At 38.9% G+C, this 27,445-nt stretch overlaps 1 protein-coding gene across 1 annotated transcript in view; it reads right to left on the bottom strand.

The window, feature by feature from the left end:
- wdfy3 (WD repeat and FYVE domain containing 3) overlaps positions 1–27,445 on the bottom strand; it is a 332,679-nt gene that overhangs the window by 259,040 nt on the left and 46,194 nt on the right. The window contains exon 2 of the mRNA XM_048604494.1: positions 1,991–2,201. Coding sequence (XP_048460451.1) covers positions 1,991–2,170 — 180 coding nt within the window. The 5' untranslated portion in view covers positions 2,171–2,201. The remainder of the gene's footprint in view (positions 1–1,990; positions 2,202–27,445) is intronic.

Raw genomic sequence — 27,445 nt, 5'->3', positions numbered from 1 at the left:
AATCAAGAACTATAGGATATGTACAGTACCCCAGTAATTGTGGATGTGATTTTCTGCATGGTGAATGTTCCCGAAGAGGAGCTGACGTATAGCTGCAATGTGCAGTGGGTGTACTGTACCACTGAATCTTTGCAAACACTTTACACTAAAAAGATATTACATTGAACCCTGTACTATCTGTGCATTTCCATTCCTGAATGAACAATTGTTACAATCTGAATTGATGTTATTACTGGATAAGTCAGTTTCCAAACTGAAATCTGGCTTTGTGGGTCATATTTTGTTTTAAACAGGATAGTCTTTCACTGCCCACAAGCACACAATGTTTTTGGTTTGGTTTCAACAATAAAACACAAGCAAAAGATAATAAAATAATAAAATAGAATAAACCTAACTATTAACATATAATACAGGTTTAAAGATTTCAAAACAATCCTATTAATGCCACAGTGTTCACAAAAAGAATTCTATTCTCGGTCACATCCAGAGTTTTTAACCAAATACTAATCTGGAACTTACAAACTAAACAGCTTACATCGAGCTAACTTGTTTTTAAACTGTTCTAAACTATCTCCCTTATGGAACAAATTTATCTCACATGTAGCTTTAGCCAAGACCCCTGAAGCTAAACAACCCAAGAAGGCTTTCTTTACATTTTGGGTGTTTCCCCAAGCCAAAAAACAAAATGGTACCTTCTGAATAAAGCCTAATGCATGATATTGTTTACTCTGATTACTCAAAAAATCTCCCAATGCAAACAAAACCTCACTCACCAGGAAGCCTCTCTTGCTCATACCATATTTTAAAACTTATCACCATGGCTACAAAAATATTTACAACTATTTATTAAAACCCTTCAGACACATAGACCAAAGCCACATGCCGCTAATTAAAAATCCAAACTCTATAATAAATGACTTTAAAATGTCAATATCACAAATCACAACATTATAACAAGACAACTGTTTTAAAAAATCTAATTTTCCGCCTGTGTCTGGAGTTTTTAGTCGATCAATACCTCAAAGTTTTGGGTCATTTCCAAATTTTGAAGTCATATCTTGTTCATCTACATGAAGGCCATAAAAACAGTGGTTTTAGGACCTTAGGAAACTTGTTCCAGTCCAAAACGCAATTACTCAGTTTGTCACTCTGCCAACTTTGTATCCATGCTATCATTATCCTTTCAAATTATGGACCTTAACTTTGCTACATCTTGCGTAGCCCTCTTTTAAGTATTTATACGTGTCATATCAACTGCATTATCTTCAATGTTCTGTTATTTCAACAATCTCAATTAATTAGTAAACATGATTTGCTTTCAACAAATCTGTGTGGTTTCTCAAAAAAAATTCCACACTTGTCTGTAGGACTGCCAATGTTGCCCTGGATTACTGGTTCCTAAGCTTTCCTAGTACCAAGATTAAACTGCCTGGCATGAACTGTATTTCAGAATAAGAGAAAAACCTACAAAAACCATGCAATAAAATTAAAGGCTCTTAAAATCTAAAAACAGTACCATAGAGGAATGTATTATCTTTCAACATTCAGAAGAAAAATGAAGTGAAACAATACAAGAGAGCACCAACATAGAATTCAATGCAAATTTACAATGCAGTCCATTCATGAGGTTGTCCTGCCAACATTAATAAAGTATTGTCTACAGTAATGTTAACCAAACTAATTTTTCTTGCAAAAGTAAATAACCCTAAAAGCAGCCCAAACCTCAGCACACAGTGAGCATTACTTCGAGATCACAAACTATACTAAATGATATACAGGCATGTGAGAATCAAAACACAATTAAAAAGGAACTAATCACATTGATAAACACAAACAAGCAACAATGTAAAGTTTCGCTGTTACTCATCTTTATTTCGTTTCTGTTCCAATTTTAATTCTTGAAAACCAATTTGTTCTTGTCTAAAGATTAAGGTTTTCTTTTGTGACCAGCTATTACTACTCCCAGCACTAGCTGAATGCCTGCACTCACCCTGTTGAAAACTGGCAGCATCATATAGAGCTTTTCCTCCTGCTCCTTCTGTGTCATGTGTCTTGGTGAATGACAGAGTTCCATGAAGAGACGGCGCAAGTGCATAAGGCCAAGTGCATTATCCTGAGGACTACATTCTTCCTGCCGTGGACGGCCCATGATCCTTTTCACCATGTTCATTTTTCCCAATTTCCCGAAAACACGATCAATCCTGTTAAATAACAGTTTTAGTGTTAATGCAGCCAATTGAGGTCAGGTATTTTTACATCCAGCTCTATTTGCATATTAATCTCAGTATATGCAATGGAATTCTTTAAGATCACATCTCAGTATTCTAGAAAGAATCATTAATAATTTTCTAAAAACTTCTGAAATAGATTTTTCTGTATAAGACTTGTAAGATGTTTCTGAATGTACAACTTTAATTAAATAACAAAAGGAAAAATGCTACAGCATTCTTAGAAGATTAAAATTACTTACTACATGATCAATACATACCACAAATCAATAAAGCTTGTATATTGGATTTCGTAGGGGTAGGGGTAGTAGAATGTGTCTAGGACCTGTTTTGTACCAAGTTTGTAGGACATTTTATTAAGGTACTTGTCACCAAATCACATGACACTGAATAAATGACTTATTTCAAAATATTAAACCCTCAATTTCCACATGAAGCAAAAAGCCTTGTCTCTGTTCCCTCCCCCTTGATTACCAACCAGAATAACTGCACATTTATACCCAACAAGAATACAAATACTTTTAAGATACAGATTTCATTTATATCAGAAATAGCAAAAAATGCACTATTAAAGAAAGAGAATTGAGAAAGCTTAACTTAATTAGTTATACTATTCCAATTAAAATTACTTTGCAACAAACTCATTAGCCTGCTTCATCCCAATGCAAATGGGTAACAACGCAGTCTAAAAAAAACAGGCAGGTAGCGCCTGCCAGTCCCTGAGTTCTGAAGAAGGGTCACTGGACTCCAGGCTAACCCGTTTTTCTCTCTCCTCGGGTGCTGCCAGATTTGTCGAGTTTCTCCAGCAACTTATGTTTTTGTCCTGAGTATTATGCTTTTCAACTGATATTTCATTCTGGAAACTAGCGTAGCCAGAATCAAGTCAATGCACAAAAGGTGTCTTAATGGTCATAGGAGAGGGGAATGGAAAGGCAATAATACCAAGGGATTTCATTGTCAGGGGATCAGACAGGCATTTCTGCAGCTGAAATAACTCCAGAATTGTGTATTGGCTCATGATTGCCAGGGTAAAGGATCTCATGGAGCAGCAGCTTCCCTCCCTTCTAGGGAGGGAAATTAGTTAGAAGTCATGGTCCACATTTATGCAATAACATAGGCAGGAAGAGGGATGAGGTCCTAATAAGCAGAATTCAGGGAGTTAGTACAGAAATTAAAAAGCAGGACCTGAAGAGCAGCAATCTCAGCATTACTCCCATGCGCTAATCAGGAAAAGAACAGGAGGATCCATGGAACATGTCACTAGAGAACTGGTTTAGGAAAGAGGGCATCAGTTTTCTGAGGCATTAGGACTATTTCTGGGGCAGGTGGCACATGAACAAATTGGGTGGTTACTTCTTAACAGGGCCGGCATTGATATCCTTGCAGGAAGATCTGCTACTGCAATTAGGGTTTAAACTAGATTGTCTAGGGGATGAGAACCAGGGGATAAGAAGTTGGAAGCAAGTTAAGCTGGGTGCAGGAAGAAGAAATGCTGCAGGGGAAATTAGCGGATAGAAGAAATAAGACTGAACTGTGAGGATGCCTCAAATATGGAGCAATACCAAGGAGATAAAGATAACAACATGCTAACTAGTTATGATCTAACTGCCATTACAGAAAGATGGCTGAGTGGGGACCTGAACTGGAAACAGAATATTCAAGGATATTTGATGTTTAGAAAGAACAGACGAGGCCAAGGAAGTGCAATTACGATAATAATAGAGGATGGGATAAATACATTAGCAAGGGAGAATATCAGATCAGAAGAACAATGATGAATTCTTTTTGACTAGAATTATGAAACAGCAATGGGCTATTATAGGCCACCAAATAGCATTTGTAGGGTCATGTGCAATTGAGTAATCATAGATGGCTTCAATCTTCACATAAACTAGATAAACCAACTGACAGCAAGTGTCGAGGACAAATTCCCGGAAGAGTTTGAGGAAGGGTCACCGGACCCGAAACGTTAACTATTTATTCCTTCACAGATGCTGCCAGACCTGCTGAGCTTCTCCAGCAACTTTGTTTTTGTTCCAAGATAACTACAGAAATGGTTAATGCATTGCTATTCAATTTCTAAAATTCCACAGATTCTGCAACAATTCCTGCATATTGGAAGCTGACAAATGTTAATTCACTACTTAAGAAAGGAGCAAGGAAAAAAAATGAGAAGCCATCATAAAGGACATCATAAAGTGATAAATGGACACTTTGGGCCTAGCTTGCATGGATTTGCAAATGGGAATAAAACAGAGGACGGTGGATGCTGAAGATCTAAAACAAACAAAAACAGAAATGGCTGCAGAAATTCTGCAGGTCTGGCAGCACAAGCAGAGTTAATGTTTTGAGTCCTGTGATCCTTCATCAGATTGCAAATGAGAAATTGTATTTGACAACTTAAGAGTTTCTTTTGAGGATGTTGCCAGCAAAATTATTAAAGGGGAGTCAATGGATATATTTCCAGAAAGCTGCCTCCACAGAGGTTGGTTAGCAAAATTAAATCAAGTAGTATAGGAGGTAATGTACTGGCATGGATTAAAGACCAGCTATCAGACAGGAAAAAACTGTATAGGGGAATAAATTGGTAGACTGTGACTAGCAGGTCACTACTTGAATTCACAACATATATCAATGATTTGGATATGGAGGCTAAATGTGACATTTTCATATTTGCAAATGATGCAATGCTAAGTGGGAATTTGTGACATGAGGGTGATGCAAAACTTCAGGATCATTTGGAAAGGTTAATGATTGGAGAAAACATGACAAATAGAAGATAATCTGGAAAAAGTGGTTATTCACTTCAATCAGAAGAACATGCTGAGTACTACTTCAATGGACAGTGGTTCAAAAATGTGCATATGCAAGGGGACTTGGTATCTGGTCAGTTAGTTAAGGCTAACATACAGGAGCAGCAAGCTATTAGACAGATTAATGAAATGTTAGCCTTCGTCACAAAAGGATTTGAGTGCAAGAGTAATGAAGCCTTGATTTAATTATGCAAGAGCTTTGTTAGACCACATCTGAATTACGGTGCACAGTTTTGCTTTTCTTATTTCAAGAAAGACAGGAGTGCAATAAACATTCACCAGATTCCTGGGATGACAGGACTGTCCTATGAAGAGAGAATGGGAAAACCTGGTCAGTATTCTTCTGGAGGTTTGAAGCATGAGAGATGATCTCAATGAAACCTAAAACAATACGTAAAAAGGGATAGACAGGGTGAAACCAATTAAGATGTGTCCTGTGGAGTTTTGGCGAGTCCAGAACCAGAGTGCAATTTGAAAAAAAAGACCCATCCCACCCCAGTAATGCTCTCCTACAAACTCTTGTGTCAGGCAGAAGATAGAGAAGCTTGATGACACGCAGCAGCAGGTTCAAGAACAGCTTCTTCCCTGCCATTATTAGACTGATGATTGGACTCTCTAACTTCAAATAATGCTCATCTTGCCTAGCACATGTCCTGCGCAGTGCAACTTGTATACCTTACTCTGTCCAGGTTTTTTCTCACCCTATGATCTGTATGTCCTTGCTTACTATCATCTGCCTGCACTGCTTGCAACCAAAGCTTTTCACTGTACTTGGATACACGCAACAATAAATCAAAATAAGTGAGATTCCATTTAGGACTGAAATAAGAAGAAATATTTTTATGCACAAGGTGAAGCATCTTTGGAATTCCCAAAGTGGAAGCTCAGTCTTTGAGTACATTTAAAGTTGAGGTTGATAATTTTTTTGTTTATCAATAGCATAAAGAGTCACAATGATACCGTGACTAAAAAACATTGAAGTGTTGGCCCGTCATGATCACATAAAATGGCAGAACTGACTCAACAAACCGAAAGGTAAAGACTGAGAAGACCAAAGTTCTCTCTTTAGTCCCTACCACAAATTTTGTTCCCTAGCCACCAAATTCATCTTTTCCCATGGTCATTTTCCAAAGCTGAACCAGACATGCACAACCTTAATACTATATTCATACTTCAGATGACCTTCTAAAACCATAGCTGCTCCATCATCTATTAATACTTCAACAGTATTGTCTGCTCACCTTCCATTGAAACTCTCATTCATGCCTTTGTTATCAATAGGTCTGACCTACCCAAAACTTGTAGGGGTTCGTTCTCCTTACCGATTTCTCTTTAAACCAGTGCATCACAACTTGGACATCCAGTTTACAGCTGTGAATCTGCCCTGAATTTAACCTATTCAACACGAATTTAGTGACACATAACACAATGGAATGGATTCTCAGTGTGAACTCGATTGCTCCACAAAGACTGTACAATGGTCATTTCAACCATTACTGATAAGGATAGATGCATCAGCAACAATTAGGTTAGAATGAGGTAAAAAATATTTATTCTCTACTGCTGGTTCTGTCACTATCAGACTCAGGCCAAGTCTGGCAGCTACGTCCTTCAGAATTCAGGCAGCTGGGTCAGAAGTGCTACTGAACTGCTGAATCAATCTTGATGGATATTGAAGTGCAACATCTAGAGTACACTGTTCTCTTGCTATCTTCAGTACTTCCTCCAAGTAGAGTACAACATGGCAGAGCACTTATCAGCTGAAGTGGGCAGTAGGCAGTAAATATCAAAAGGTTCCTTGTCCATGTTTAATCTGATGTCACATGACTTCAGGTAGTCTTGAATTAATGTTGCGAACTCCCAAGGCCATCCTCATACTCTGTGAAGGGGAAGAGATACTTTGGAATCTTGACTGGGAAGCTTAATTGAGTGAAAATGACTAAACCACGCAGTTGCTCAGAGTTACTGGGGCAGCTCTCGCGATTTTGGTTCAGCTCCAGATGTTCGTGAGGAGGACTGGGCAGGGTGTGCCTTCTTAACATCCTCTGCCTAAGTCAATAATAGGTTTTATTCTTGTTCAGGTCTTCTGCAGTTATTTGATAAAAATGAGAATTTACTAGGCCATTTCTGAAGGCACTTAAGAATCAGGCATACGGCTGGGGGTTGGAGTCATATACAAGTCATTTTGGATAAGGGCATTAATGAATCAGATGGGTTTTTATATTCACTTTAGTGAACAGATGATTCATCTCAGCCTCCTCTTGCAATCCCCAGCATCACAGATGCTAGTTTTTAACCAATTTGATTCCAGCCACATGATAAAGAACAACTGAAGGCACTGGATACTCCAAAACCTGTATGCCCTGACAAAATTCCAGCAATTACACTAAAGACTGAAGTTCAGAACTAGCCCTTCGCCTAGTTAAACTGTTCCAGTACAACACAACGCAGGCATCTGCACAGCAATCCGGAAAATTGCCCAGATAATTCCCGTCCAGAAAAAGTAGGACAAATCTAACTTAGTGAATGACCAACCACAAGTGTATTCTCAGTCAGTGAACTGATAAAAGGTGTGATCCAGTGCTATCACATGGCTCTTAGTCAAAAGTAACCTCAGTTCTCAGTTAGGGTTCTGTCAGACCTACACAGCTCCTGAGCTCATGACAGCCTTGACCCACATATGGACGAAACAAAAACTGAACTCAAGACAGTCAGTAAAAATGAATGCTCTTGACATCAAGGCCGCATTTGACACAGAGTGCCACTGAGAAGCCCCAGCACAGGAGTCAGGGGAAATCAAAAGGAAAAGTTTCTGCTGGTTGAAGTCATACTTAGCACAAAGAATGATGGTTACAGCTGTTGGAGGTCAGTCATCACAGCCACAGGGCACCACTGCAGTGATTCCTCAGTAGAGTCCTACGATGATATTTCTTGCTGTTTCTCCCATAAACTTCTGCAGAGAATTTTTATCATTCAAAATAGAAATTAGTTCGATATATTGAACTGTACACTTAAATTACAGTGATATTCTAAATTACAGTGATGTTCTAAATGAGTGCATCACGAGCAAAATTTCAGACGAATATTAAAAGGGGCCTTGCTCAAGAGCACCTGTGTGACAATGAGGCTGTATTGAACTTGCTACCCATCAATCCACTTCAGTCCTATGTACACATTAATTCAATATGTTCCCTAAAGTAATCCCTTACACTTACATTTTTATTTAGTTTGACATTCAAATCAGGAGCATGCTCCAAGAATCAAATGTGACTGGTGTATCAATTGATTATATAACACAGAACAAAGAGCTTTAAATATTACTGGTTTTTTTTAAATTATACTTTTCAGTGCTGTAAGGTAGCAATGGAGTGGTCTTCACTAAAATGCTGGATTCTCCATTGAGAAAAACGGTTAAATCAGGATTGGTGATGGAAATAAGTAGCCAAGTGTCAAGAATGTTAAAACACTGTGGTAAATATGTGCAAGCCCCTTGGGATCCAGATTTTAAAGTCTGCTCCAGTTGCTCAGTCCTGGGTTATGATATCATGCAAGCTCTGAGAACACACTTGTAATCATTAACAGTTGCCATGGTTTTCCATTTCTCACAATGTAGCATATGAATATACAAGTTTTATGGTATGGCCTGATCTAGACAGACCTGATCTAAATTGAAGTAAAGCCAATTTTGATGGTATTAGGAAAGAACTTTCAAAAGTTGATTGGGAGAGGCTATTTGCAGAAAAAAGGAGGGTTGGGAAGTGGAGGTCTTTAAAAATGAGTGTCCAGAGACGGAATGCTCCTGTTATGTGTAAGGCGGGTAGGGTTTAAGTAATGATGGATGACTACAGAAATTCAGGCTCTCGTCAAGGAGGTGGTATGTGTCAGGTATAGACACCTGGGATCGAGTGAATCCCTTGAGGAGTATAACGGCAGTAGATGTATACTCATGAGGGAAATCAGGAGGGCAAAAAGGAGACGTGAGATAGCTTTGGCAATTAGGGTTAAGGAGAATCGAAAAAAGATTCTACAAAACACGTTAAGGACAAAAGAGCAACTAGGGAGAGAACAGTGTCCCTTGAAGATCAAAAAGGCCATCTATGTGTGGAACCGCAGGAGATGGGGGAGATACGTCAGTATTTACAGTCGGTTCTGATATAACACGATAGTTCTGTTCTCGTGTGAACTCCTGCTATAAGAAAATCGAGCAACAGCCATGCCATTTAAACTAATGGGGCCGGAATCTCATGTATAGCCAATACAGGTAAGGAAAGTTCACGTTCTACAAATAGCAGTCTAAATTCTTCAATTGCGTTAAGACTGATTCACGTTGAAGAAACATGCATTATATCAGAACCGAATGTACTGTGGAGAACGATAAGGAAACTACAGAACCTGGAAAAATAAATAGTGATATCTTTAAAATAGAGTCAATATTACAGAGGTGGTGATGCTGGCCGTCTTAAAACACATAAGTGGATAAATCCCTGGAGCTGATCAAGTGTATCCCAGAACTTTGTGGGAAGCTAGGGAAGTGATTGCTGCGCCACTTGCTGAGATATCTGTATCATTGACAGTCATGGATGAGGTGCTGGAAGACTGGAGGTTGGCTAAGGTGGTGCCATTATTTAAGGAAGGTGGTAAGGAAAAGCCAGGGAACGAGACTCCTATAAGCCTACTGTCAGTGGTATAGAAGTTGGTCGAGGGGATTCTAAGGGACAGGATTTGCATGTATTTGGAAAGGCAAGGACTGGTTAGAGATAGTCAACATGGCTTTGTGCATGGGAAATCGTGTCTCACTAATGTGATTGAGTTTTTTGGAGAAATGACAAAGAAGATTGATGAAGGCAGAGCGTGGACATTGTCTAAACGGACTTCAAGGCATTTGACAAGGTTCCCCATGGTAGGCTGGTTAACAAGGTTAGATCATATGGAATCCAGGGAGAGCTAGTCATTTGGATACAAAATTGGCTTGAAGGTAGAAGATAGAAGATAGTGGTGGGGGGAGTTGCTTTACAGACTAGAGGCCTGGTGACCAGTGGTGTGCCACAAGGATCAGTGCTGAGTCCACTGCTTTTTGTCATTTATGTAAGTGATTTGCTTATGAATAGAGGAAGAATGGTCAGTAAGTTTGCAGATGACACCAAATTTGGACAGTGAAGAGGGCTTCCTCAGAGTACAATGGGACCTTGATCAGGTGGGTCAATGGACCAAAGAGTGGCAGATGGAGTTTAATTTAGATAAATGTGAGGTGTTGCATGGCCAACCAGGGCAGGATGTACACAGTTACTGATTAGATCCTGGGGACTGTTGCCTAACAAAGAGACCGTGGGGTACAAGTTCATAGTTCCTTGAAAGTGGAGTTGCAGTTGATAGGATAGTGAAGTTGGTGTTTGGTACGCTGCCTTTATTGGGCAGCACACTGAATAAAGGAGTTGGGGTGTCAGGTTGTGACTGTTCAGGACATTGGTTAGGCCACTTTTTGAATACTGTGTGCAATTCTGGTCTCCCAGCTGTAGGAACGATGCTGTTAAACTTGAAAGGGTGCAGAAAAGATTTACCAAGATGTTGCCGGGGTAGAGGGTTTAAGCTGTATGGAGAGGCTGAATAGGCTGAGGCTATTTTCCCTGGAGCGTCAGGGGATGAAGGGTGACCTTATACAGGTTTATAAAATCATGACAGGCATGGACAGGGTAAATAGACAAGGTCTTTTTCCCAGGGTGGGTGAGTGCTAAACAAGAGGGCATGGTTTAAGGTGAAAGGGGAAAGATTTAAAAAGGGACCTAAAGGGTAACTTTTTAATGCAGGTGGTGGCGTGGGTATGGAATGAGCTTCCAGAGGAAGTGGCGGTGGCTGGTATAATTACAACATTTAAAAGGCATCCGAATGGGTATAGGAATAGGAAGGATTTAGAGGGAAATGAGCCAAATGCTTGCAATTGGGACTAGTTTAATCAGGATATCCTGTCAGCATGGATGAGTTGGACCAAAGGGTCTGTTTCTGTGCTATACAACTCTACGACTCTATGGCGATGTTGTCTTTTGCGGCCATCTTTCAATTATGAACTGGTTAATTGGTCCAGTACGTTTCAATGACAGTATTATTGACCACTGAGCTCTCCGATATTGCAGTTTCCTTACTGGAATAATAAGGTGATGTTTCCAATTTGGGTGAATATTATGATCTTAAACTACAAATGAAAGCTGCTGGAAATACTAAACTCAGTGAATTCAAATCATCGGTGAGCTCCCAGTTGATGGTACCACTGGTCAAGTCAGATTCCAGAATACAACCAAGCTTGATAACTTTTTTTAAAAAGTCAAACATTCACAAGAGGCTGCAGATTTTCTTCAACAGAACAGGAATTTATTAAGCAACAGAAAAGATAAAAACTGAAGCTAAATATTAGATTATTAAATTTAAATTAAAAATTGATCTCAACACACAATAAACAAAATTTCAACCAATTTCTCATCACTATCCATTACCAAAACTCATGTGCAGAAAATTTATACCCATGAGCTTCTACTTAATAGACTCCTAACCGTTTCGTGTGCTGTGGAAATAATTCAAGGAGCCCTTTCCAAATCTGTTGATGAATGCTTTCACAAATCTGAATGCCCAAAATTTTCCCAGTCCTGATTGCAGATTTCTAAGCAAACTCTTGGTTTGAGAGGTTCACAAACTAGACCATTCTGCTGAGGCAGTTCAGGGAGCATCTCAAAATCCTAAGAGAGAAACTAGGCTTGTCTAAAACTCAGCCCTACCATCTTCTAAACTAAACAAAATATTGCAAAAATCTAATTTTTTTTTAACTAAAACAAAGCCATTGGCCTTTCATGATTACCCTGCCTGTCATAAACACAGCAGTATAAAAATCTTTCTATTAACACTCGAAAGGTCTGCAATCATCTATTTTCTGACAAAATGTTGTATTTAAATCACAGGTCCAGAAGAGGTTTTTGACCTTATTTTTGTTAGAAGAAAGTCCTTCATTGAAGTCCCCAACATGCACCTGCCACTATTTTAAAAGCTAAACACCTAAAATGAAACTAATTGATAGAATTTGTTCAAACTCATTAGTACATCAAACATAAAATTTGCCATAACGAGAGCAATTAGGCAGCAATTTAAAATGCAATTACCAAATCTCTACTTTCGCATATTAATTGATATAGTTAAGAGCAGCAACTTATCATAACTGACGGGTTAGCATACAATCAGTATTTTAAGGCGTGTCAATTGTCCATATCACGAATCACAACTTGGATTCTATAGCGTCCCAAGTTACCCAGTTAAAATGCATTCAAAACACAGAACAATGAAATAACACAAAATGCACAACAATTCTAGTACAAACCAAATGGAACAACAGCATTTAGTTTCAAATCATGTCATTATGTCAAGGTGTGACATTAGACACCATTGACACCCTCACCCCATTATAAATTTGAATAAATTCCACATCTCCATCATTCGGTTACAATTATTGCACAAAACAGATATATGATTCAAGAATACATTTCATTTTAACCTGCTGTATAGTTGCTGATAAATTCCAATAAATTGGGATCATGTCACACTACAAGCACAGCTATCAAATGAAGTGTTACATCATTCAGGAATTGTTTTCTATGCATTACAGCTTATCTTTGGACTGAAGGCAGTGGATGCAGAATTTTATTTTTTTAAGGCAGTTGGACTATCAATACCAAAGGAAGAAAAGAATAATGCAGGTATGGAGGAGGTTTCTCTTGTTGCTTGGTCACACGTACTGATTAAAACTCTCACTCCCTTGTAAACCTCCCCCATTCTCTCTCACGCACGCACGCACACACACACACACACACACACACACGACAGGTTAAAAAAAGGTTACGGGCAGAGGGGAAGGCTGGAAACACATTTCAACAGATTTTGTTCCATTTTTGAGATGTACTTGATGACTTTCTGTGGCCATCACACTACTTTAGTCATCTTTCTCCAGATGCTTCCACTGGTTAAGAGATACAAGGTGGTCGACTCTTATAAAAGGTCTTTAACAGTCCATATCAGTTAAAAGTCACAGTTTACAATAACTGTTGCAGGAAAGATAAACTTCTTCAGGTTTATAGTGAATTTTTGACTGTAGTGAAGAGAAATTGCTCCCAAGCTTTGGAAGAACTGTATACTCTCTCTACCTTGTTCCCATCTCCAATATGCTCAAATAGTGAACCAATCTCAGTTTTTGGCAAGCAAAAATGTCTCTGTCATTGATAACCGATCACTGGTTCGTACACCAATTTCATGTTGACAAAACCTGAATCCAAACACACCTCTCAACTCCAAACATCTGCAATTCAAAAAACTCAATGACTGCTTGTTTAAACAGTTGTTTATACAATGCCCGGCATGGGTGTCAAGTTACTTGCTTTGCAAACCTCAGCCGGTTTTACAACAGCTCTCTCATTTAAAGGCCACAGTTTTTGAAACAAAAATAACAAGACGTGGTCCTTACACTTGTTCAACTTTTATTATGTGGGAGGTGGATTAATGGTGATGTATGTTATACCATAGTAAATGACAAGTTTGAAGTGAAATGCTTCTGTTTCACTTGATTTGCACTGGAACCGCTGTATACTTTGTATTGCCAAAAAATCACAGAAGCTACACATAGAACACATGACAGCATTTCTCAGGAAACAACACTTTCCTCCAAGGACAGATTGTACAGAATAGAAAGGTCCCATTGGGAACTATTTGTGCCTTGCCAATCTCCTAATTCTTGGACTGAAAAGCAGTGATTGACAGGGATTCTTCAAATAGAATACAAGTTTGCATTGTTTTCTCAGAAAATCTTGTGTTACAACTTATAGGAAAATTTGATCAAAATGGTAACTTATTTTAGCATTTTATACTATTGTGCCATTTTTCCTATTTGCTAAAAACTATAAAATGAGTGCTGTAAACTGGGATGACTTTCCATTGAATGAGCCACAAAAACATTTCCAAAAATGTTTTAAATCACTTTGAATTCCCTCGTGCTATACCTCACAGCTAAGACATCAGGAAAGTGACTTTCTTTACAATCACTGCCAATGTTGCTTTATATTTAGTTCGTTAGCCTGTATGAGGACAGCTTGAGAGAGTTATCTTTACATATTTCCCTCAAATGAGAAGCTCAAGCTCAACACAGCATCATCTCATGACAATACAACTGCAACCAAAAAGCCTGTGTGTAGGAAAGCAGATCACAAATCAGTACTCTATCCGCTTGCAATTATATGCATGTTGCATTTTCACATTGCTGCCTTCCAATTTCAAGACTTAAATGTCATGCTAGTGTTCATTACGTTACATCTTTGGACAAAACAGCAGATTGTGCAGTTTACAGATGAAGTTGGGCAAAATCATTACAATCTCCTAACATACAAGCTTAAGTTACAATGAGGTGTATAGGCAAAATTTGTAAACACTATTATATACCATAAACTGGAGAAACAAAACTCAAAATTCCTCATTTCAGTGCCATCAGAAAACTAATTGTATACCATACTAGCTAAAGATCCAATAATAGTACATATTTCAAATGAAGCCAATGACTTAATGTTTTACTTCAAAAATACAATGAAGTGGCAAATGAAATATTTTAATCACAAAATATTTCACTTAATTCGATCTTTTAATGAAACTAAATCAAGCACCAAGTGTCAAATTTGATCTGAGCACAGTTCTCTCTCTAAAATCTTAACATCTTAGTATACCTCACTGGAAACAGCACGCTTCACTAACAATACATGCACCAATCTCAGATCAGAAGTTGTCATGTTCAGTTATAGTTAGCTGCATCTTGTTTGTGCTGCCAGACTATAAAAGCAAGTTTCCTTGTTGCGAAAAATCCTGCACTTACATGTGCAGAACTGGATGTCTGAAAGTATATATTAAATATAGACAGAGTACTGACAGAAATACCATTTACTGTCTCAAGTTAATAAAGCATCCTGGACGTTCATGAAACAGAATTTATTTTAAATTGAGCCCAATATAGCACTTCATGTAATAAAACCAAGGCAATTTAACACAACCTCTCCGTGTGGTTTCATGTTACTCCACAGTCAGGTTGGGACCCACTTTCCACAGAAAAGTGGAAATACTTGATGCACTTTGTGGTTTTTGATGTTAGCCCAAATAACATATACAAGAGAGGGTTTCTCATTGAAAGGGACGCCTTGAAGATTGTTAACAAAGACTATTTAAGCAGATACAACATCATAGATACACACAATTAGTCTGAGTTCCACACTTACCTGAAGTTAAATGTACATTACACACACATAGCTGACTGATTTAAGTCACAACACCGACTCCATTATACAGAGAAAATGGGTACCTTTATACTAGAATGTCACATCATAGTGTCACAACTGTCTCAAAAGGGAAGACCTGCCTGATCTGAAAGTTTTGCCACGATATGACCATACTCTCTAGAAAGAACTATTCACATGAAATAGCACTTTTCTCTACAACGTTTATCCGAATTAAACACCATCTGCCATTTCTCGGCCCACTGTCCCAGTTGATAAAGATCCCATTTTATCTTAGATGACTTTCTTCGCTGTATAAATATACCAATTTTGGTGTCATTCACAAACTTAGTAACAATACCTCCTATATTCTCATCAAAATCTTATATAAATGATAAACAACAGTTGACTCAGCACTAATCCTTGTGGCACACCGCTGATCGCAGGCCTCCAATCTGAATAACAACCCCTTACCACCTTCTGTCTCCTACCATCAAGCCTATTCTGTATCCATTAGGCTAGCACTCCATGGATCCCATGTGATATAACCACAGTAACCAGTCCACCATACGGGACCTTGTTGAAGGCCTTGCTAAAGTCCATGTAGGCAATATCTAATTCTCTGCCTTCATCTATCTTCTTGGTCACCTCTTCAATAAACTCAATCAAATTTGTGGTAAGACAAACCATTACACGGTTAATGGTGGGACCCTGGGGGGTATTGTTGAACAGAGACACTTTATATTTAGTTTGTTAGCCTGTATGAGAACAGCTTTGAAGGTACTTGATACCTTGAAAGTGGTGTCACATCCAGACAGGTTGGTGGTGGTGTTTGGCACAGTTGCCTTCATCGATCAGAGCACTGAATACGAGTTGGGACGTCATGACGTTGTTAAGGCCACTTTTGGAGCATCGCGTACAATTCTATTCGCCCTGCTACAGGAAAAGATTACAAGGATGTTACCAAGACTGGAAGTTTGAGTTATAAGGAGAGGCTGAATAGGCTGGGACTATTTCCCTGGAGAATAGGGGGCTGAAGGGTGACCTTATAGAACTTTTATCTATGCCCTGCATGATTTTATAAGGTGAACAGCCAAGGTCTTTTTCCCAGGGTAGGGGAATTCAAAACTAGACGGCACAGGTTTAAGGTGAGAGGAAAAAGATTTACAAAGGACCTAACGGGCAACATTTTCACATACAGGGCGGTGTGTATATGAAATGAGCTGACAGAGGAAGTGGTAGAGGCGGGTACAATTACAATATTTTAAGAGACATTTGGACAGTACATGGATTGAAGAGGTTTAGAGGGATATGGGCCAAATGTAAGTAAATAGGATTATTTCAGTACAGTAAACTTGGTCGATATGAACAAATTGGGCCAAAGGACCTGTTTCCGTGCTGTATGACTCTGATTATGATATAAAAGATAAAACATCATACAGTTAGTCTGGAAAAAACTAACGACTCAAAGCAGCCTGCTTGAAGTGGAGTTAAAGTATTTGCAGTAGAATGCCATTTAGACTAGTGGTTATAGAGGCCAGATCTGATCAAAGTGGTCGGATACATCCTCAGTGAGGGTCAAAGTAAAGACTTGTCCAGTTATTGCATAAGAATATTGGGCAGGAATTTTCAGATGGTGTGGTTTCCCACCACAAAAGAGTCAGGAGGAAATACATATCTGTCTTTACTAACTACCCCATTTATTAAATGGAGGCTACTTGACCGGCCGGAAGCTCATAGTTCCAGAGGCGCTACATGGAGGAATGCTCACAGTTAAGACTGCCCACCAAGACTGAATGCAGGTGGAAACATAAAAAGTATCCCGGGACAAGCAGAGGCTGAGGTCGGAGGGATATTGCAAGTTGGAGAGAAATGAGATCCATAATCGCAAGCATGGAGCACGAAGCCGAACATGGATGGACAAAAATGCTGGAAATGGAACAGGTTCAGTTACCTCCTGTCACAACATAAAGAAATTACCGACTGAAAAAGAGAGCATTTCAGAAGGCTTGATGTGGAAAGTGGCATCAAAGCAGATGCCGACAAATAAACTGGAAGCTAGGAATGAAAACCTTACAAAGGGCAGGTGGGATGAATGGTCATCTAGTAGTTGTGGGAGTCAACAGACTGGTCATAGTATCAATAAAAAAGTTTATTTTCAGTACTCGAAAGAAAGAAGAGTCAAAGATGAACCATATAAAGATACAGGATCGATGGAAATGTGAGGTATAATTCATGAAATTCTCAAGATCAAGGAGAAGCAGGATAAGCAGTTGTTCTTGTAAAAGAAAATGAACTGGAATAAAGAGGAAAAACCAAAAAAAACTGTGAATGCTGTAAATCAGAGTCAAAACAAAAGTTGTTCGAAAAGCTCAGCAGGTCTGGCAGCATCTGTGGAGAGAAATCAGAGTTAACATTCTGGGTTGAGTGGTCCTTCCTCAGAGCTGGAATAAATACAGCGTTTAACCTTGAAAAAAGTGAGCTATGGAATCAACATGGATTACCATAGTTTTTCCTTTATTGGAGGGAGAGAATAAAGTTCCGTAAAAGATGAGAAAAATGTTCAGCCACGTGGGGGTTAGTCATACATGGCTCCAGTCGAGCTACTGTTCATGGATGAGACACCCTAATGAAGGACAGGTGTAGAAAGACTAACTTTCAAATGAAATCCAGAAGCCAGATAAAATGTCAGCTTTCAAAAGACACTATGGAACAGATCTCCCTGCTCCAGTCTGGGCCACTTAATTCTTTAAGCATAGTGAATACAGAAACACACTGGTCAGCATTTGTTCATAAGCCTATCAAATTTTCAATTAAGTTTTTTTTAGTTAATTGGCTTCCAGATGGGCTCACTTTCCAACACAATTTCCTTTTGAATCTTTCAGCTCAACTTACTTCATTGCTTTCCATTTCCCTCAGTCTTTAATGAAGCATTTGCCAAAACCTGCTTTCACAGCTATGTCTCCCTCCTCAGTGACTGTCTCTATCTCAATTTACCCCACATGGGTTGCAACTAAAGTTCCATCCTTCATGTTTTAAATCCACCCAGGATTACAGGTATCTGTGATATACAATGCTCGTTGGGCAGCTGCACTCACTGAATTCTGCGCTCCACATTCAGTACTATGTGTCACCGTCATTGTGAACATTCAATAATTGCAGGTCTTTTTGATTTTAGAGGTTAAACCCAATAATTTCTGGTCTTCTCAAAGATGAATTTCAAAGCTAAACAGAGGAAAATAAATTTCATAAAAATATCATAAGGTCAGAAATAGGAAAGGTCCACTGATGACTGCACAATGTGCAGTCCTGACGCCTGACATACTGAAGTCCAAGTCAATGTGCAGCAAGACCTAGCCAATGTAACATTTACACTACACAAGACAAAGATTATCTCCAACAAGCAAAAAACGAACCGTCAACATTTGACATTTAATAGCATTACCATCACTGCATTGCCTACTATCAAAATCTTGGAGGTTACCATTGACCAGAAACTAAACTGGACCAGCCATACAAACGCTGGCACTACAAGAACAGCTCAGAGGCTAAGAATCCTGCAGGTAGCAACTTGCCTGTCTCCCTAGCGCTTGTCCAATTCAGGACTGATAGAACGCTCTCCACTTTCCTGGATGGGTGCAGCTCCTGGGTGTGACATTCAAGAAGCTCAACAGGATCCAGGACAAAGCAGCCTTCTCTTGACTGGTATGCCATTTACCACTTTCAACATTCACTCTCTTCATACCAACACAGCAGCAATAGTGTGTGCTATCTACAAGATGGACAACAGTAACTCAACAAGGTTCCTGAAGCAGAACCTTTGAATCCCATGATCATCATATCTAGGAGGATAGGGCAGATGCATGGGAACACGAAGTGCACGTTTCCCATCCAGCCACTCACCATCCTGACTTGAAAATATATTGCTACTCCTTCAGTTTCACTTGGTCAAACTCCTCTTGGCCTTAACAGCAACGTAGAAGTCCACATATATCAAAGAATGCAGCAGTTGAAAAGATTAGCACACAGGGAAAATAGGGATGAACAATAACTGCTGACCTAGATAGCAACAATCACATTCCATGAACAAATTGAAAAAAATGCACCTCTCAATAACCAGAACAAGCAAATAGGCTGAAACCTAAAACCAAAATCCTAAGGATGGTACCTTCGACAATGCAAAAATCTCCATCATTTAAGTTAGAGCCTGAAGACTGCACCCTAGTCCCAGATTTCAGCTTTCCTCGTAACATTCTGATATATTCAGATTCTGTAACAAAATAGTGAAGATCTCCCGGATAAGGTTGGGGGTTGGTGGAAAGAGAATTACAAAAGGTTCTATTCATCTGTATTAGGGAGTAATGAAAGAAAAGCCAAGGTTACCACTCCTAGATACTTACCACATGAACTCTGATCAAATAATCATACAGCACTGGAACCATTTAGTCCATTAAGATGTGATGGCTATTTGATACAGTTATTTTAACAGTGTATGTTTCCCATTTTTCAAGTATATCTTCAATTCCCTACAGAGAAGGTACTGCCGAATCTGCTCCTACCATTCTTTTAGCCAATGCATTAATGATCCAAATAATTCATTACATTGAAGAGAGTTAAGTACTGTTCAACAAAAAGGCAGATTTTGTCAACGCTTTCAGTCTTGCACTCTTCAGGGCAATGTGCAAGAATACCAATTAAAGGGAAAAACTGACGCAAAAACTTCATCAACAGAATACACTGGTTGAGTCATTTCCAAGGAGAATGCACCAACTAATGATGAATGATACCTAACTTCCAGTCTTTGTTTAGTATTTTAAACGCGGCAGGTTTATTCTGAGTGGTCACAGCATTCGTGACAGTTATGCACTGTTCATTTCTCATCATTAGTTAGTGCATTCGCCATTGGAACACCTCTATCGGAACCCACTTACCAACCAATTAGCACTCTCCTCTCAAGCAGCATAAATGATACCTACTTCTAAGTTGATATTCTTGCAAATTGTCCTGCCAAATCTAAGATAAAAAAACTTTGACAACATGTACCTTTTTGCAACACTACTCAAGTCCTATACTACTGAATGATACTGAAAAGTCAGAAGTCACACGACACTAGGTTACAGTCCAACAGGTTTATTTGAAAACACAAGCTTTCAGAGCCTCACTCCTCCTTCAGGTGTTACTGAGAGAGGTAGCATCGGACACAGAATTTATAAGTAAAAGATCAAAGGGTCACACCATTGACAAGGATGCATTAAACAAACCTAAGATGCTGTTAAATCTTTAGTCAGTTATAAGATTTTAATTGATTAATATGTATACGTAAATCCCCGAATTCCTTTCAAGTCACTGTCCTGAGAGAACTAAAGGTTTTATCAATGTAAAGAAGAGATGACATTTTAGGTCAGACAATGTGGCGTTATATAAATTCCTACTTTAGAAATAAAAGCAGTCTGACTCCAAACCAAAACACGAACAGATTCCAAACAAGGCCTCACACTCGACATGTGTTGTCTGACCTATAGTGTCACCTCTTCTTTATACTGATAAAACCTTTAGTTCTCTCAGGACAGTGACTTGAAAGGAATTTGTGGATTTACATATACATATTAATCAAGTAAAACCTTCTAACTGATTAAAGATTTAACAGCATTGAGTATTATTGGAGCCTAGCCAAATCCCACAGAATCCCTGTATAAATCAATACCTTCTGGAGAGGTCAAAATTGAGACAATACAGACATTCCCATCCTACGGTTGGCCTCCATTTAGTACTGCATTTTAAACACTATATTCTTTTGGCTTAGACTTCACTTTTCATTTTTGTAAATGTACCTTGAACAATAACTTTAAAACTAATCATGTTAATTTAAATGTTGCTGCCAGCACAAATTTATGCTGTCCGGTACAGATGAAATATTTAAAAACTCTGCTTAAATGTTAAAATAACATTCACTTCCTCGGCTGACACCTGAAGAAAGGGGGTGACTCCGAAAGCTGATCTCTTCAAATAAACTTGTTGGACTACAACCCGGTGTCATGTGATTTTTGATCTTGTCCACCCCAGTCCAACACCGGCTCCTCCATATCATACACTCAAATTGATTCCATTTTTCTTAATTTAACTGTCAAGACTGCAGGCTGCCTCAAAATGAAGTTCAGTATACAGCAAAGTAAATACTAAAAAGATTTATTCATTTCTTGTTAATTTGAAAAATTAACTTCAAAAAATGTAAGTTTATAAATTTCCAACAACTTTATTTTGTGTGAAGCAACCCACATTAATAGTTGTTTCTACACCTACAATAAGTGTATTAAAATAGAAATGTCATATACAACTCTCACACATCAGAAATGTGGAAAAAATGAAAACTCAGCTACAGACCAGAGTTTTCTTGCTGAAGATGATGTATTATGTCTTTAGTACAGCAATCATATAAACAAAAACTTTGAAAATTGTTTAAAGCACAAAATGTAATAAGATTGCATGAATCAGGGGTCCTAGGGCACGATTCATTCATACCCTTCTGGAGAAATATTAGCAATGCTTGTACCAAGAAGATACAGTTCTACAACAAATGGTTCCTTCAGCACTGTAACATGCATAACTGTCTACCTGGTATTACCCTTTTCATTATATTGGCAGGCCAACTGACCAGTGCTGAATGCTTTTTTGCACTGGTCAATCAAAATTCAGCTCTTAACTTGGCTACAATCAGACTTTGACTGTTATCACAATCCCATTATTGTGACAAATAACTTTCAAAAATAAATTCAAATTAATACGTGAAAGGATGACAAGTTTTCATGTTTGAAGATATTTGCTCAAAAAAAAACACCAAAAGCTCTTCTGACCAAGCATTTTTGTAGGAAACATTCTTTAAACTACAGAAGAAACATTAAAACACAAACAAATCCCTTCTTGGTTTCCTGGTTCCCCATTATTTCCCAAGCCTCATTCTCTTTAGCAATGTTCACTTTGGCATCTCTCCTCCTTTTCATATATTTAAAGCTCTAGTTTACACCCAAATTCTATTTGGTCATCTTTTGTCAGCTTGTAAAACTTTCTCAAACCTCAGTCTTACCATCACTCTTTTCTACATTATACATTTTTCTCTCAATTTGATGCTTTCCTTGACTTACCTAGTTAGCTATGGTTGGTTTATCCCATTTCTAGAATCCTTATGCCTTAGCTAGGATTCATTTTTGCTGACCATGAACGATTTTCTCAAACGTCCGCCTATGCACCTTAACCACCTTATCTGCTAAACCCCTTTACCTGCCCACTCCAACTAATTATGCCCTCACTCTTTTGTAATGAGTATTTAAGTTTAACGCATACAAACTGAGTGCTAAATTCTACCGTGTTATGGTCACTGTTTTCAAGAGAATAGTTAACTCAGTTTATTAAACCTGCCTCCTTATGCGTTGCCAGATCCAAAATAGCTTGATCTCTCGTCAGATCAACAACATATCCTTCAGCCAGAGAGTGACAAGCCCACAAAATTTTCATCATAGGAAAAGGTGGAGCTAAAACACAATGTTTTCAAGAAGCAGTTAGACATAGTCAGAACAGAGCAGACACTGATGGAGGGCCTGCAGATTGCACCCAATGTCTTCTTCCCCTGGTTATTATTTACATCCACTTATGACAACATCTGCCAATCCAAGATCATACCTTGCTATCAGACTTCTTCCATCTTGTACTAACAAAGATACCTCACCAACCTATCCTTTCTACCTGTCTTTTTAACAGTCACATACCCCTGAATCCTTAGTTCTTAGTTTTGATCTCCTTGTACACGTTCCCTTTAAGCTGTGTGGCTGCACAGCCACTGGGACACTCCCTGTACACTGACTGGTGTGCTAATGCACTGTTTTCTGCTTTCAGAAACTGTTGTGAACGGACCTCGGAGATCTGCACTGAAAAAACAATTAGAGGGGAGTGTTTCTTGTAACTATGTCTCTGCGATGATTGTAAGATTATACTAATTAATCTCTATTGTGCTTTTAATTCACCTATTTCACTCCAACAGCCATTAACTTTGCTTTTTTAACATTTTGTTTCTCTTTGACTTTATTTTTTTTTTTCTACATTTGTAGATTCTGTCCCTCTCTGGGTATCGTTATCCAAATAGCTACCCTGCAATGCTGCCAAATCCTTTTGCTTTGTAAGCCTACATTTCCCCTCTCCCAAAGCCTCCACCCATCTAATTAGTTTAAAGCTGTCTCCACAGCTCTAGTTATTCAATTTGCTAGAACACTTTTCCCAGCGTGGTTTAAGTTAAATCGGTCCCACCAGAATAGCTGCCTTCTACCCCAGTACTGCAGCCAGTGCCCCAGAAACTGAAACCCAGTCCATCTACCCAATTTACTCTTTTTAATCTATGCAAAAGCTTCCAACCATATTCCAGCATTGTGAACCAAAAGGATTTTCAGCCTCTTATATGCTTTTTATTCTCCCAGATCCTAGCAGACTATGCTATGATAATCCAGCTCTATTTTAGGAAAATCAGTGTTAAATTACATTATGCATAAAGACCTAGGACCCAAAATTAGGAGGTATCATTGATGGCGAAGAAGGTTATCAAAACTTAGAGGGATCTTGATCAGATGGAGAAGTGGGCCAAGGATTGGCAAATGCCATTCAATACAGATAAGTGTGAGGTGCTGCATTTTGGAAAGTCAAACCAAGGGAAGGACTTATACAGTAAATGGTAAGATCCTGAAGAGCGTTGTATTCCTAGGTCCCTGTGTTTCACAAGTACATAGTTCGTTGAAAGCAAGGTCGCAGGTGAACAAGGTGGTGAAGGTGGCATTTAGCATGCTGGCCTTCATCGATCGAGGCACTGAGTATAGGAGTTGGAATGTTACGTTACAGATGTATAAATTTTTGGTGAGGCTGCACTTGAATATTATGCACAGTTTTGGTCACGCTGTTATAGGAAAGACATAGTTAAACTGGAAAATGTGCAAAGAAGATCTCCGAAAATGTTGCCAGGATTAGTAGGCCTGAGCTATAGGGAGAGGTTGGCCAGGATAGGACTTTACTCCTTGGAACGTAGGAGAATGAGGGTGACCTTACGGAGGTGTATAAAATCATGAGGGGCATAGATAGGATAAATGCATATACTTTTCTTCCCAGGGATGGGGAACTGAAAACTAGAAGGCATAGGTTTAACAAGGAAATGGGATGCCGGAGAAAGTGGTTGAGGCAGGTACAATAGCAACATTTAATAAACATTTGGATAGGTACGTGGATGAGAAGGGTTTAGAGGGATAGAGGGATATGGACCGAATGCGGGCAATTGGAACTAGCTGAGGTGGACACCATGGTCAGCATGGACCACTTTGGGCCGAAAGGCCAGTTTCCATGCTGTATTACTCTATGACTCTAACGAATTGACATGAATATGCCCAGCTGCCACACTTTATAGCTGATTGCAGTCATGTGCTAAGTAACAATGGAGCAGTCTATCAACCTACCAATCACATGGTACACAGCAAGTAGTACACTCAATGAAGCTCCAGCATTGATGCTAAACTGCAATTATTTCAAACATACAGGAAGCAGGAAATGTAACAGTCTCCAATCCAATTTCACAATGTCTTTCTCTAGATTGGCCCATCTCAGCAAAGTGAATCACAAGAGTCTTGTATCCAGAAAGAAATGCTGGCGAGTTATCCTGATAAGCCTTCGAACTAATGGACTGTTTAATTTCAACACTTTTCAGGCTTTTTGGAGACTGCTAGCATACAGGTTGCTGTCGTTATCTCCAAGCACAAACACTTTACACCTTCTTCCTCTTATTTCATCTGTAACAATCAAATCACCTAGGCTTGCTGCCAGGCAGACAAACAGGTCAAATACTTCCTTCATTCTACCCTGAGTTAAAAGCAGTCCCAAATTATAAATTTATAAACCTCAGCTATTACAATGTTTCTTGAAAGTCAATTTAATTTTTGTTTCTAATCACATCAATAAAACACTGAATGCATTTATAGTACAGGAAGGCTCAGGATCTCAATTTCCTAGCTGTCATACTCCACTACTAGCCATGCACAAGTCCACATTGCTTCACTACTGCTTCAAAACAGACGTCCACCTCAAAATGCAGAAAATTTCCCGTTAAGTCCTATCCATACAAAGCTGGACAAATCATACAAGCCAATTACAAGACTAGCCTACTCTTATTTATCAGTAATGTGACGAAGGCATCTCTTTCCAAAATGACATAATCTAACTTGTTACCTTGATATTCAATGGTATTATCATCACAGAATCCTCCATCATCAACCTCCTGAGAGTTACTATTCATCAGAATCTGCACTGGACCAGCCGTATAATGACTAGGACTGCAAGGAATGATTAGTGGTTGGGAAATCTGCAGGGAATAACCCACCTCCTGACTCCTCAAAGCCTGACAATATCTACAAGGCACAAGTCAGGAGTGTGATGGAAAATGACTTGCCTGGATATGTGCAGCTCCAACTACACTCCAGAAGCTCGACACCATCCAAAACAAAGCAGCCCTCTTGATTGATGTTCCATCCTTCATCTTCAACAATCATTCCCTCCAGCACCAAAGCACAGTGGCAGCCGTGTGTACCATCTACAAGCTGCACTACACCAACTCAGCAAGGCCATTTTGATGACATCTTCCAAACCTGTCATCTCGAGACCTAGAAGGACAAGAGCAGCAGATGCATGGAAATCATATCATCTCAAGCTCTTCAAACTGAACACCATCCTAATTTAAAATTAAACCACCATTCCTTCTATGTGGTTGGGTCAAAGGCATGAAGTTTGCTTCATGACAGCACTGTCAGTCTTTCTGTATCCTATGGGTTTCAGCAAAATGAGGCAACTCACCACCACCTTTAGTTTGAGATGGACACTTTCTCAAGGGTAATTAGAGATAGACATTAAATGCTGGCAAAACCAACAATGCCCACATTAAATGATTTTTTTTTTTAAAATCAGTGCTAATAGGCACTTGCATAATTTGCCCACCAATGCTAAATATAAGCTGTGACGAGATCATCCAAGTCCAAAACTCCTTAATGCCTGGGCAAAAGAATGGACTTCCAGAGATGAGGTTCACTCTCCATGACAGCAAGGCAGCTTATAATAAAATTTAGCACTGAAGAGCCCAAGTAAAGTAGGAAAAGTCAATAGGAAGTAACCAGCTGGACTAATTTCTAGAACAAAGGAAGTCTCTTGTACAGCACAGGATAACTATCTTTGCCCAGTGGAACTCATGCAGCTTTGTCCCGAAACTATGATCCAAGTCTAATTATCTTCAGCTATCTCATCAACGACCATCATTCCAACTCCATTTCAAGGAGAAAGTGGGGCTGTGCTGAAGGTTGAATACTACACAATACCATTTGTAATTCCTGAGACAGTAAAGCACTTCAATTCAATTTGCAACAAGCCTAAGTAGTGTTCAGCTTTGAACTGATAAGTGAAAAAGTAACATTTCTTCTAGATAAATGTGATAAAACAACCATCCTCAACAAGAGAAAGGAAAGAATTAACACTTTCCCTTGACATTTAAAGGCATTGCAATAATCAAGTCTCTTATCAACAATATCTTTGGGATTATTATCGATCAACAACTCAGTTGGACCAGTTATATGAATGCCATAGCTACTGGAACAGTTATAGATTAGTGCTTCCAAAACTTCTCATTGCAACCAGACTTTGAGACTTAAAAATTGTCACAACTTGTAATTGACACTGAGAAGTATAATGGGACAAAAAGATCTGCAAGCCAAGGAGGGTGGCAGAACTCCCTGGCAGTCACTGCTGCCTTGAAGCTTATAACTCCAAAACTATACCTCGCTTGGGGTGGACCTGGGCTTGGTATTTTACAGCTAGTGATTCACTTTTATGCTCACTAAAATTTCTTCTGCGATATCAATGCACAAGTCAGGAATGTGTTGGAATACACGCATCCTATTGATGAACAAAAGACTGAAGAACAAAGTGGTATGCTTCAGAGACAGTAGGAACTGCAGATGCCAGAGAATCTGAGATAACAAGATGTAGAGCTGGATGAACACAGCAGGCCAAGCGAACATAGAACATAGAACATAGAACATAGAACATAGAACATAGAACA

This window comes from Rhincodon typus, chromosome 1, assembly GCF_021869965.1.
Source record: "Rhincodon typus isolate 14 chromosome 1, sRhiTyp1.1, whole genome shotgun sequence".
Lineage (NCBI taxonomy): Eukaryota > Metazoa > Chordata > Chondrichthyes > Orectolobiformes > Rhincodontidae > Rhincodon > Rhincodon typus.
The sequence above is the reverse complement of the archived record's forward strand: the minus strand, read 5'-3'. Positions and strand labels throughout refer to the sequence as shown.